A 12482-nucleotide genomic window follows, 5' to 3' on the forward strand; every position below is an offset into this window, starting at 1 on the left:
ATTTGGCGAGACACCCTCAGGGCCTCAGGACCCGCCCCCGTCCCAGGACTTGACTGAACTCCTTCTGGACTCACAGGCACCGCCCCACCCCGCCTCCTGCAGCCCTGCCGCTCCACCGCCTTGTCCTCTCAGCCTGGTGTGCAGAACCTCACCATGAGCTCCTCCGCTGCCAGCCCGCTCTTCGCGCCCGGCGAGGACTGCGGCCCCGCGTGGCGAGCGGCTCCCGCGGCCTATGATGCGTCCGACACGCACCTGCAGATCCTGGGCAAGCCGGTGATGGAGCGTTGGGAGACCCCCTACATGCATGCGCTAGCGGCGACAGCCGCCTCCAGAGGTACCCTGTTCGAGGAAACTGAGGTTGCAGCTCAGGCGTGCGGGAGTTCCCATGCGTGCTCGTGCCTCAGTTTCCTTACCTGGGCCTGCCCCGGGACCACCTTGGCCGGGAAGGGAGGGTGTTGCCAAATGTGGACGCACATAAGAGGCGCCTGCCTCCAACTGTTAACTTCCTCTCTGCAGAGGGAAGAGACTTCTACTCCCCGGGGCTGGCTTGGAGGGTGGGTCTTCCGATCACAGCCCTGAGTGGAACTGAGGGACTGAGTGGAGGGGCGTGGGGCTGATCGGGAGTCTCCCTGGACTGTGGCTAAGAATAGCTTGGGAAAACTGAGCAGAGAGGCAGCTGTCTTGGACCTGTGGTCCGGAACTGCTGGGCAATGAGCCTCAAGTTCACCCCGGGCAGATGGGGACCTAGTGTCAGGTGATGAATGAAACACGGGTTAAGGGGGCTGCAGGTGTCAGGCCTCCAGGTCTGTTCTTGCTAACCCCACAGATAAGGGCCATAGCACAAACAGCAGTGTGGGCAGGGGCTCAGAGTTCAGGGATCCCTGGGACCAGGTCCAAGACAAGAGCTGTGCTTGTCCTGTAGCCTCCCAGGCCAGCCACTCTGATTGGCAGCTGTCCAGGGCCCTCACCATTGTGTTAATTTGTTCTGTCCACCCACATAGTCCTGCTGGCTGGTTGTCCTTGAGGCATGTGACTGGCAGCTGGGCCCCACTCCCATGTCTCCCTCCCCCAGCCAAGGCAGCCTTCCTGTGTTTTGTACTCCCAGGGGGTCGTGTCCTGGAAGTGGGCTTTGGTATGGCCATTGCGGCCTCCAGGGTGCAACAGGCCCCCATAGAAGAACACTGGATTATTGAGTGCAATGATGGGGTCTTCCAGCGCCTACAAGCCTGGGCCCTGCAACAGCCACACAAGGTACCACTGGGGTGGCAAACTGGGAGTACCCCGGGGCTAGGTGGTCCTGGGGAGCCATTTGACCCCCAATCTTCTTTCTTGTCCCTTTTCTTTCCAAGGTTGTTCCCTTGAAAGGCCTATGGGAGGAGGTGGCGCCTACACTGCCGGATGGCCACTTTGATGGTGAGAAAGCTGTGAGCCCAGCAAAGGGTGAAGCTCCAGGGAAAATGCTGACCCCAGACCCTTCTTGGCAGCTATTGCACCATAATTAGATTGGTGGGGCTTGCTGTCGAGAATGAGGACCCGAGTCTGGAGTCCCAGGACACACGTGGTGTAAGGAGAGGTCCTCTGCACTGGGGACAGACTACAGAGAGGACAGAAATGGGCAGCTGTGGGCCGGGTCAGACGAGGTGGGCGAGGCTGCCAGGCCTGTGTTCTCTCTGCAGGGATCTTATATGACACATACCCACTGTCTGAGGAGACCTGGCACACTCACCAGTTCAACTTCATAAAGGTTGGGCTATGGGGCCAGGAGTGGTGGGCAGGGCAAGGGACACCTCTCTTCCCATAGTTCCTACCCCGTCCACTGGCCTCTATTTGCAGAACCATGCTTTCCGCTTGCTGAAGCCTGGAGGCATCCTCACCTACTGCAACCTCACATCCTGGGGGGAACTCATGAAGTCCAAGTACACGGACATCACCACCATGTTTGAGGTGCGACTACCTGATAGCCCCGAAGCCTGGAGCAGTGACCTTGGAAGTGACTGTGGTTGACCTCTTCCAGCCTCAGAGGCCAGAGGTCTTCAGTGGGTCAGGCAGCACTGCGATTTTCCATTGTGAAATGAGGAAAGCCCTCACTAGTTTAAGCTTCCCGTGGATCCCCAGTGCCGGTGCAGCCCTACCCACTGCCCTCTACTTGTGTGGCCACGCTTATCTTAGAGATTGATGCTCTCCTGAACCTGCAGGCTGTACCAGGGCCAACAGGACCAGGAGTCTCTTCTCTTGTTGGAGGCTGGCAGTGGGTCTGTGCAATGATGCTCATCAGGGACTAGAATCCAAAGTTACGTCACACCCACCCCCACGTCCTGTCCCACGCACTCTGGGGATGACCTGAGCCCCTTCCCTACAGGAAACACAGGTGCCTGCGCTGCAAGAGGCGGGCTTCCGGAGAGAGAACATTCGCACAGAGGTGATGGCACTGGTGCCGCCAGCAGACTGCCGTTACTACGCCTTCCCTGAGATGATCACTCCCCTGGTCACCAAGCACTGAGCGACTGGCCCAGGCTGGAATGGGTGCACATCCTCTGCAGTGCCCTGGCTGACTGCAGCTGTGACACCTGCTGGCCCAGCCTCCTTTCCAGAGCTCAGGGATAAATAAATTCTAACAAAAGGACTGGTGGCTCAACAGTGAGCTGGGGGAGGGCACACCTGGTGCAGGACATGCAGCTGTCCATCACTGCTGCCCCCTGCCCTGCCCAGACGTGACCAATTAACCATTGTCCATTTTCAACAGGAAGCCCAGCCCACACCAAGCCGGGACACCCTACTCTGCAAATCTCTGGTATCAAATGTACGAACCAGGTCCACACTGCAGCCCCTGCCTGGTCTGACATTGAATGCCTCAGCCTGTAGCCTATACCCAGCTCCTAGAGACCCCTCTGCTCACACCCTGCCCTTATCACAAGAAATCCTCCCCGCAACCCCTTCCCCAGCACTAAGGCCAGGTTCAGCATTTACAGCAGGGAGCAAGCTGTCCCTCTGCCTGGAGAGTCCCAACCTTAACAGAGTCTTGTCTTAAAAACTTGGGAGTAGGGCATGGTGTGGTGACCTTTAACGCCAGTCCTTGGAAGGTAGAGGCAGACGGATCTCTTGAATTCGAGGTCAGTCTGGTCCATAAAGTGAGTTCTAGGACAACCAGGGCTACACAAAGGGACCCTATCTCAAAACACAAAAAACTCCCCTTGGGGGCTGGAGAGATGGCTTAGAGGTTAAGAGCACTGGCTGCTCTTCCAAAGGTCCTGAGTTCAATTCCCAGCAACCACATGGTGGCTCACAACCATCTGTAATGAGGTCTGGTGCCCTCTTCTAATGTGCAGGCAGAACACTGTATACATAATAAATAAATTAAAAAAAAACTCCCCTTGGGATGGGCAGGCACCTGCCCCTTCCATGTCCTGGGTTGCCAAGAGGTATCACCCCAGCCCATCAGCTAGAAATGCCAGATCCTGGGGCTGGAGAGATGGCTCAGAGGTTAAGAGCTCTGGCTGCTCTTCCTGAGGTCCTGAGTTCAATTCCCAGCAACCACATGGTAACGCGCAGCCATCTGTAATGAGACCTGGTACCCTCTCCTGGCATGGAGGTGTCCAGGCTGGAGGACCAGTGTATACATAATAAATGAATCTTTCTTTTTAAAGAGAGAAATGCCAGATCCCAGAGCCACTGCTGTCGCACAGTGGGCACATACCGAGCTGGGCACAGAGTGAAGATCTGCATTGCAGAGGCTGAGCCATGAAAACAGACCCTAGGCTCATGCTCATACAGGGGGCATCTAGCCGAGTCTCCTCCTCCCAGGGCAGACGGCAGGCCAGGGATGTCTTCTACTGCTCAGAAGCGGCCGTGACTGCACAGTGGGCAGAAGTCGCAGACTGAGCCCCAAGGTTTAGATGTGAGCGGACAAGCCACTGAGACCGAGGGGCCACCAGTTTCCTGCTCCCCTATGGCAGTCCCTCAGGGTCCGCAGTCTGTACAGAGGGCACAGGACATGCCCAGTGTGATGCCTTCCCACTGGGCCACAGTCCACACAGAGCACACACAGGACTAGGGTGGGTTTATTCACACTGGGGTTCCGGAGCTGTGGTGCTCGGCCTGGCGGCTCTACCTGCGGTACCAGATCTTCAGCTTCTGCTCACGCTTGATTTTCCGCTGCAGCTGCAGGATGCCGTAGAGCAGCGCCTCAGCTGTGGGCGGGCAGCCTGAAGGACACACACACTGAGACCCCATGAGCCCACATGGAGGGCTCTCGGGGTGCCCTGGGGTTGGCTTTGAAGGGATAAGTGTCCTTGCTGTGTTGGGCCTCCCAACACCCACTCCCCACAGAAAAGGGCCCTGGTTGTGACTCTGGTGACCAGCGGGATCCTCAGGAAGAGTCACTCACAGAAACTGGACCACTGGGTCAGGGAGACGGGCAGGAAGGTTGGGCCAGGGGCATCTTGAGATTCCCGGTCTCAATGCCAGGGGCCTCAGGAATGCAGCCTGGAGCTGCACCCCCTCCTCCATTTAGCTGGCCCTTGTTGCCCTGCAGTCTGCTGCCAGAGGGCCCTGCTGGGGGCAGTGGCCAGTGAGCACGGAGGTAAGGCAGACTGGGCAGCAGGGGAAAGCCAGCACACTCAGTGTTCTCGGGGGACCGGGACAGAGGACGATGCACATCACATCTATCCTTCTGCCCTCCAGGACACAGGAGACGGTGTCTGGTGGAGTGGGGCAGGGTGGCTGGCCTCACCTGGCACATAGATGTCCACGGGCACAATACGGTCGCAGCCTCGCACCACCGAGTAGGAGTAGTGGTAGTAGCCCCCACCATTGGCACAGCTAGGGAGAGGGTGAGGCAGTTCAGATGCATGTCCACCCAGCCCACCCCACACCCTTCATCCTGGCCCTAGGAGAGGAGAAAATGCAAGGGTCAGACAGGTAAGAACTGGGATCAGTAAAAGGGGCTTCTAGAACCTTCTGTGGGAAATGTGGGATGCAAGTGGCAATGATGAACATATGGAAAAGTGCCCTCAACCAAGCATTTCTGCTGCTGGACTGGGGTGGGCCTGTGGGGTCTAGGATGGGATTCACTGCACAGGAGATGACCTGAGGGTGACAGGCACACGCCACCACACTGTGTTACCTGAGGGTGACAGGCACACGCCACCACACTGTGTGACCTGAGGGTGACAGGCACACGCCACCACACTGTGTGACCTGAGGGTGACAGGCACACGCCACCACACTGTGTTACCTGAGGGTGACAGGCACACGCCACCACACTGTGTTACCTGAGGGTGACAGGCACACGCCACCACACTGTGTTACCTGGCACTGCAGATGGAACCCAGTTCCTGCACGTTGGGGTGAATCTCTAACCTAGCTGTGGCCCTTTACGTTTTATCTTTTGAAGCAGGATCTCACTATGTAGTTCAAGCTGGCCTCAAACTCAATGAGCGGGCTGTCTCTGCCTCGAGAAAGCTGGAACCACACCCAGTGACTTCTTTTTTTAAGACAGGAGTAACTAAAGCTAGTGTCACAGACAGCTGGGATTCCTGGGGAACACTCCACAGCCTCCTAAGCAAGCTAAGCAGCTGGGCTGGAAAACAGCACGGCCCTGGGTCCCACGCCAGGACAATGAGCCAGTGACAGCTGCCGAAGGAGCTGAGGAGCGGGACATGGGAGGAAGAGGCTTCAAGTCTACAGAGTCAAGCTGGGAGGAACCGTGACAGTGGGGGTACCGGAGTGGGTCCTAATCCCCCAGGCAAGCGAGCACATACTCACCTCCCCATGGACACCACGTAGCGAGGCTCAGGCATCTGGTCGTACACCTAAAAGACATTCAGGTCAGGTGTCTGTGGGGGGCTGGGCAGGAGAAGGAACCAAGGAGACCAGGTGTACCTTGCGGAGTGCAGGGGCCATCTTGTTGGTAAGTGTGCCAGCTACAATCATCACGTCGGCCTGCCGCGGACTGGCACGGAACACCACGCCAAAGCGGTCCATGTCGTACCGCGGGGCGGCCATGTGCATCATCTCCACCGCGCAGCACGCCAGGCCAAAGGTCATCGGCCACAGGGAGCTCTGTGAGGGCAGGGAGAGTCGGTCACATGCCTGGACACTGCCCCTCCACCCTGTGGGCACGGTGACACTGAGTGCTTGACAGTCATGAGGCTAGTGGCTGCTGCAGACCCAGGACTCTGGATGGCATCTAAGTCAAGCTGCTGTGCTGGGCACCAGGAATACCCACTCTTGTAATCTCTGGACTGGCAAGGACTAGGCTGTCCTCTATCCACTAGTGCGTAAGCTCCTCGCGGATCCAGCCTCCCTGCGCCTGCACCTGAGACCCGGCAGATGTGTCTGGGCTCACAGTGCCCTGTCTCACAAATTAAAAAGGCCTTTGCATCAGCTCTCGAGATGTCTCAATGAGTAAAGGACTTGCCAGGAAGTCAGAGAGCCTGGGATGGGCAAGCTTTGTTAACCAATCATCTTTAAGAGGTGGGACCTAGTTAAGGCGTGGCTTGAATTTGATCCCTGGGACCTACATGGTAGAAGGAGGGGACCGGCTCCTACAAGCTGTCCTCTGGCTTTTGCACACATGCTGTGGTGCACAGGCATGCATAGACACATACTTGAAAATGCTATATAGCCAGGACCACACAGAGAAAGCCTGTCTCGAGAGACAGGTCTGATGAAGGCCTAGTCATCCAGCCATCCTGAGTGACAGCTGGGCGGGCAGCCGGACCCTTGAGAAGGAGACTTACCCGGCGTGCCCAGTTGATGAGGTCATCCAGCTTGGCCACCACATACTCAGCCCGGTTTCTGGGAAGATGGGAGGGCTTGGGAACCACAGCTCCACCTCCAGCCTTGGGCACAGTGGACTGTGTGCTAAGGAGAGAACACATGAGCATGGCGGAGAGTTAGCCAGGTGACCCCAGTGCCCTGTCTGGGACCCAGCCAGAGCAGCTTCCCGGTAGGGAGGGACACACAGGAAAGGAGTAGTGGCCACACTAGAGAGGCGAGATCATAGGGCGGGGCAGGGTGTAGGCAGCACCTCAGTGGAGGGCCTGGAAGACAGCACTGGGGCCTCTCCCCAAAGCCTGGATTACCTGCTCGGGCCCTTGGTGGCCACACTCTGATGGACTCTGCGAACCTGGGCCACTGTGTCTATGCTGGACCTGCAAACAGGGACAGTGGTGAAAGGCCACCAGCACCCAAGCAGCCGCTCCTTCCCACTATCCCCACCCACAAGTGCCTTCCTTGCCCACCCACGGTCCCTTGTTCATCTATGGGCCATCCTGCTCTCTTAGACGTGACCTGTGCTGTGCTCTTGGTGTCTGAGAACACCAGCTGGTCAACGGGCTGTCAAATGTCCTCGCCAGGAGAGTCCTGAGCTGCTGTGCTTGAAGCCCTTAACCTGTCCCAAGGCAGTCAGCCTGCGGAGGTCCGGGGAAGCAGTCACAGAACACCTTGCTGGGACAGGAGTGTGTGAGCTATGAGGGCCCCAGGTGTGTGGACAGTGCTGGCCTTCCAGACAGTCCCCACACACCATGTGAGGAGGATACCTGGTCAGCCTCCCTAAACCTGCTGGGAAACCTTCACTAAGTAGTTCCTTCCCTGGACACTACAGAGGAGCCCTCCTGGCTTCAAGCCCTGCAGCTCCGTGCTGTTCCCTGACGGCAGGCTGGATCTGTGACAGACAGGCATACTCACCGTAGGCCCAGGATCCGCACACAGAAGAGACCAGGAGCTGGGGAGGGAAGCACAGCACCTTGGGTCCAACAGCTTAGTTCTGGGTCATGGCCCTTCCCTGGAGAGCTCCAGCACTTTCTGAGTCTTGACTAAGCCTCCCTCTGCCTCCCATGCCTCACCGCTCCACACCAGGACCCCAGCCAGCTGCTTCTGAATAACCTGCCCTACATCTCCACACAGCAGGATGCAGTCCGGGGGCAGCAGTCCAGGGGCACGTTGAGGATGAAGCTAGGCATGTGCTGGCCCCTTTGCACCAGCACCCGGGAATGGGGCCTGTTTGCATGAGCCCCTCCAGAGGCCACTAAGATGTGCCCTGAGGTAGCAGGAGTGGGTGCTCTTTGTGAGGAAAGGGGGGACTGGGAGCCCCCCACAATGACTTGGGGAATATTCTGTCTCTAAACCTGGGGCTAGGGTTGACAGCTGCTTTCCCTGTTTTCCCTCTTGCCTCAGCTCTCCTCACTCTGACTTCAACCTTGTTCAGTGATACCATTTTCCAAGGTCATGACTGTGGCCTACTGCTTGGACCAAAGGAAGATGACTGCTGGGTCTAGACTCCTGTCTGAGGGCACACACCGGCCTTGGTTTCCCTAGATGAAAAATTTAAGGCTTTGAATAAACTAACAGTGAAGTAAATGCCCTGCTAAGTGGTTGGGGTGCCAGCATCAGGCTTTGGTTTTAAGTGCCACAGGGTCTCTGTGTTGCCCAGGCAAGCTCTGAACTCTGACCTCAAGAGCCTTCTGAGCAGCCAGGTCTGCAGCAGGTAGCACCAAGCCTGGATTGGACCAGACTTCTGTGCTGTCATGCTGCAAATCAGACGTGGGGCCTTGAACATGCTCAGTGAGTGCTTCAATACTGGGTCACATCCCAGGCCTCTGCCTCTTCCTGCTTTCTTTCTTCTTCTGTTTTTAAAGGGTCTCACTATGCATTCTTGGCTGACCTGGAACTTCCTAGAGAGACAAGGTTGGCCTAGAACTCACAGGGATCCCAAGTATCCTTCTTCTAAAGCAGGGTCTCAGCGTCTAGCCTAGGCTGGGTGCCTCAGCTTCCACAGGACTAGGACCACAGCTGTACCTGACAATGCTCTACTGCAAACATCTTTGCTGTCCCTAAAGTATTAACGAAAATTAGTTTTTCCTTCAAATCCAACTGTGGGTAGGAAAACACAGCGATTGCTAATAAGGTGTATCGACTGTTCACTGGCAAGTGCACAGCCAGTCCTGAGTGAGCGCGGGAAGCAGCAGTCAAGCCAGGAACCCATTCCTTCCACTCCTCCGTGTCCATGCCACGGCTGGGCCTGGCACACTGCCCAGGTCTGTACCCAGCATGGGGGACGGAGGCAGAACATTAGTTTGATATAATCCTAGGCCACACAGAAAGACCCCATCTTAAAGAAAAACAAAACTACCAGGCCGTGGTGCCACACATCTTTAATCCCAGTACTCAGGAAGCAGAGGCAGGAGGATTTCTATGAGTTACGGTCAGCCTGGTCTACAGTGAGTTCCAGGACAGCCAGGACAGCTTCAGAGAAACCCTGTCTCCAAAACCAACCAGCCAACCCCCCCCCCAAAAAAAGGCAGGAAAGAAAAAGAAAAACCCACAAAACCAAAAAAAGTTCAAGTCCACATCTGTCATCCTAGCACTTGGGGGTGGAGGGGATGCTGGAGGACCAGGAGTTCAAGGTCAGCCTCCCACAGGCGAGAGATTCTGTCTCAAAAACAAAACGGCTGGCGCTGGAGTTCCGTTGGCAGACTCCCTGCCTAGCAGGCACCAAGCCCTTAAGTTCTCTCCCTAGCGCTGCAGAAATAGGCACGAGGGTGCACGGTGCACGCCGGTCACCCAGCCCTCGAGGGCTGGAGGCTTCAAGTTCGTCCTCAGGATACATAGTGAGTTTGAGGCCAACCTAGCAGCTTTCATGAAACCCTGTCTCAAAGCAACAACAAAACTCGGGTGCAGTGAGACCCGACCGCCTGAGATCTCCGGTTCCTAGTGTTAACAGTGCCACCGTCTAGGGGTTAAGACGTTCTGCTCAGGGAAACTTATCAAGGGTCGCTCAGCACGCCAGACTGCATTCGCGGATAATCCCTGTACATAATGAGAGCGGCTTCAAGAAAGAAACCGAGACATCTGCAATGCTAGAGGCCCTGACTGGCTGTCCAGGGTGTGAAGGAGGCGTTAGAGCCCGGGTTGTGGCCTGATCGCTCTGGGTCCCCTCCCTGTCCAGCTCTCTGTGTTTCAAGGACATCAGCGGGCTCCTGTAATCAGATGTTGGGAGACAAACAGGCCTCAACGGCCCTGACTATAATCTGCCGCAATAACAGGAGGAGGTTCACAGCTGACAGAACTGTGTTAAGTGGACCAAAACGCAATTCGGCCCGACCCTGGACCCCGACATTACCGAGGCTGAGACCTGACCTACAGGTGTCTGAGACGCCAACGTCACTCACTGCGGCGCTTGGGCCCCAAGGTCCCCACTGCCCAGCACGCAGCCCAAGACTCTCCCGCTATCCGGAGCTCAGGGCCTCACTCACCCGCCAGCGCCGCCATCATGGTATCGGCCTTCAGACAACCTCTGCGGTCCGTCCTCCAAAGCGTTCCGGGTCTGGTCCTTAGCCCAAATAGGCACTAACGGAAACCTGAACACGGAAGCGGAGTCGTTCCGACGCGCTTACTTTACTGCCTGTGATCGCGCGCGCGCGCGCACTGCGAGCTTCCAACCTCCTTTGATAGTGAACTGCAACAAAAATAATGGCATTTTCAGTCTCAGGGGGGAAAAAAAAAAGTCTGGTCGTGCGCGTCCCTGGGTGGGCTCGAACCACCAACCTTTCGGTTAACAGCCGAACGCGCTAACCGATTGCGCCACAGAGACTGCACCGAAAAGTGGCTTCTAATATAGCCCTACAAGGCTATGCCCACGGGCCGTGACGTGCGCTTGCGCACAGTAGCTACACATGGGGCGGAGTCTGGGCAGGAACGGCCCTGTCCAGCGTGCCGAAATAGCTCAGTTGGGAGAGCGTTAGACTGAAGATCTAAAGGTCCCTGGTTCGATCCCGGGTTTCGGCAATCTATTTTGCGTCATTGAATGTATCTGGTGTTTTTGAGATTTTTGTTTCATTTTCACCCACAATGCTAAATTCTTCCAATCCGACATTTAATTTTTAAATTTGTTTTAGACGCTGGAGATCAACATAATAGTCTTTAAATTGGTAGGGTTAAAAATCTAAATATTTCTGGGTGAGGTATTACACGCCTGTCGTTCCAGCACTTCAGAGAAGCAGGAAGGTCTTCCTCTCAAAAAGACAATCATGATAATAGTAATAATAACAAACGTTTTAAAAGGTGGCTCAGCAAGCAAAGACAACCTATTCGTTCTTTGAAAGGAGCAAGAACCACATGGTGGCTAAGAACCATCTGGAGTTCCAGCTCCAGGGTCTCTAATGCCTCTTCTGACCTCTTCAGGAACCAGGTATGTAAGCAGCCAAACCACCACATATATAAAATAAAATAAAATAAAATCATAATAATTCCAGCACTCAGAATCTGCAGAGAAAGGCAGAGCTCCGTGAGTTCAAAGCCAGCCTCTCTCTACAGAGCTAGTTCCAGGGCTACACAGAGACACCCTGTCTTGAAAAACTAAACAAATGAATAAGTCAATTAACTTTAAAAATAATGAATAACATAAAATGAATCAAATCTAGGAAGATGAAGTTCACTCTCCACTATCATGTGGAAGGCCATGGGTACCACCTCCTGCACCCCACGACCTGGACACGGTACGGCACTCTGGCACCCCACGACCTGGACACGGTACAGGCACTCTGGCACAGGGGAGATCGTTCTTGGCCACACAGTAGTTTCAAGGCCAGAGGTGGGCAGACGGCTCAGCTGATTAAAAACACTTTGCTACCAAGCCCAAGCTAGACCGCCTAATTCCACAAGATGGCAGCAGAGAACCTGACTCCTGAACGTTCTCCTCTGCCTTGGTACCACCATGTGCCTCGCACTTACACACACACACACACACACACACACACACACACACACACACACACACAATAAATAAATCAATAAATCTTAAGACTAAACCGAAATTAACAGGGAATGTGCTGTTTACACAATTCTGTCCAGTTTACAAATGGGTAAACCACAGGAGTTACGGAGTTCCTACTAGGTGACAGCACCTGGCAAGCTGTGGGGAGGGCAGGCAGAGGTGGGGATGGCCAGCAGAGGTGTGGGGGGGGCAGTGTGAATGCTGGGTATGGCCAGGAGAGAGTTATAGTCTGGAGAAAAATCTTTAAGGTTCTTTTGTTCTTTTGCTTTTGAGTCTGAGCTTCACTCTGTAGCCTAGGCTGGCCTTCAAGGTAATCCTCCAGCCTCTACTCTACCATGCCCATCTGCAAAGAGTTCAGAGAAGTCCTAGGTAGGCCACAGCCAGCTGAGCCATACTATATCATGAGATTCCCCCAGCCCCATAGCTAAGGCATTCTGCAGGCTAGTCTGGTGCTGCCCGAGCCACACCCAAACCTGCAACAGCAGCTTGTGCCCTGGTAAGGAAGGATCCAGCTAACTGGAGGCTGTTTGGACAGCCGCCCCTCACTGTCGCCCTGGCACCCTTGCAATGCTGGCTCCACAGGTGCTGGAAACTCAGCATGCAGTCCTATGTTGATTGTAATCTGAGGTGGACCTTTTGCAGTGCCGGGGTTAGATGAGGTTATAGCAGTCTCAAGAGAAAGGAAGACAGACAGACAGAGCAACTA

General features: G+C 55.4%; 2 protein-coding genes and 2 non-coding genes across 7 annotated transcripts; 2 read left to right on the forward strand and 2 right to left on the reverse strand.

Moving 5' to 3' along the window:
• Positions 1 to 30: 30 nt before the first annotated feature.
• Gamt (guanidinoacetate N-methyltransferase) lies at positions 31 to 2623 on the forward strand. Of its 2 annotated transcripts, XM_048460056.3 has the most exons (6): positions 116 to 334; positions 1106 to 1251; positions 1350 to 1413; positions 1677 to 1744; positions 1834 to 1944; positions 2360 to 2623. In XM_048460056.3, exons 1-6 carry the CDS (start codon positions 154 to 156, stop codon positions 2498 to 2500), a joined length of 711 nt encoding a protein of 236 aa, XP_048316013.1. In that variant the 5' UTR covers positions 116 to 153; the 3' UTR covers positions 2501 to 2623. The 2 variants fall into 2 exon arrangements, with proteins under 2 accessions (XP_085548640.1, XP_048316013.1); XM_085692514.2 differs by lacking the exons at positions 1677 to 1744; positions 2360 to 2623 and having other exon boundaries at positions 31 to 334; positions 1834 to 1943.
• A 1417-nt stretch (positions 2624 to 4040) lies between these two features.
• Ndufs7 (NADH:ubiquinone oxidoreductase core subunit S7) lies at positions 4041 to 10398 on the reverse strand. 3 transcript variants are annotated; one of them, XM_048460048.3, is made up of 8 exons: positions 10257 to 10379; positions 7690 to 7726; positions 7086 to 7154; positions 6741 to 6864; positions 5881 to 6060; positions 5764 to 5810; positions 4730 to 4818; positions 4041 to 4202 (listed from the first exon to the last, which is right to left on the reverse strand). In XM_048460048.3, exons 1-8 carry the CDS (start codon positions 10273 to 10275, stop codon positions 4105 to 4107), a joined length of 663 nt encoding a protein of 220 aa, XP_048316005.2. In that variant the 5' UTR covers positions 10276 to 10379; the 3' UTR covers positions 4041 to 4104. The 3 variants fall into 3 exon arrangements, with proteins under 3 accessions (XP_048316005.2, XP_085548639.2, XP_048315999.2); XM_085692513.2 differs by lacking the exon at positions 4041 to 4202 and adding an exon at positions 4259 to 4551 and having other exon boundaries at positions 10257 to 10398; XM_048460042.3 differs by lacking the exon at positions 4041 to 4202 and adding an exon at positions 4259 to 4548 and having other exon boundaries at positions 10257 to 10397.
• A 122-nt stretch (positions 10399 to 10520) lies between these two features.
• Positions 10521 to 10594, reverse strand: Trnan-guu (transfer RNA asparagine (anticodon GUU)). The gene has a single exon. It is a non-coding gene; the product is annotated as a tRNA-Asn (tRNA).
• A 121-nt stretch (positions 10595 to 10715) lies between these two features.
• On the forward strand, positions 10716 to 10788 carry Trnaf-gaa (transfer RNA phenylalanine (anticodon GAA)). Its single transcript has one exon. It is a non-coding gene; the product is annotated as a tRNA-Phe (tRNA).
• The last annotated feature ends 1694 nt before the right edge of the window (positions 10789 to 12482 follow it).

Source organism: Myodes glareolus, chromosome 8, assembly GCF_982192425.1.
Source record: "Myodes glareolus chromosome 8, mMyoGla1.1, whole genome shotgun sequence".
Classification (NCBI taxonomy): domain Eukaryota; kingdom Metazoa; phylum Chordata; class Mammalia; order Rodentia; family Cricetidae; genus Myodes; species Myodes glareolus.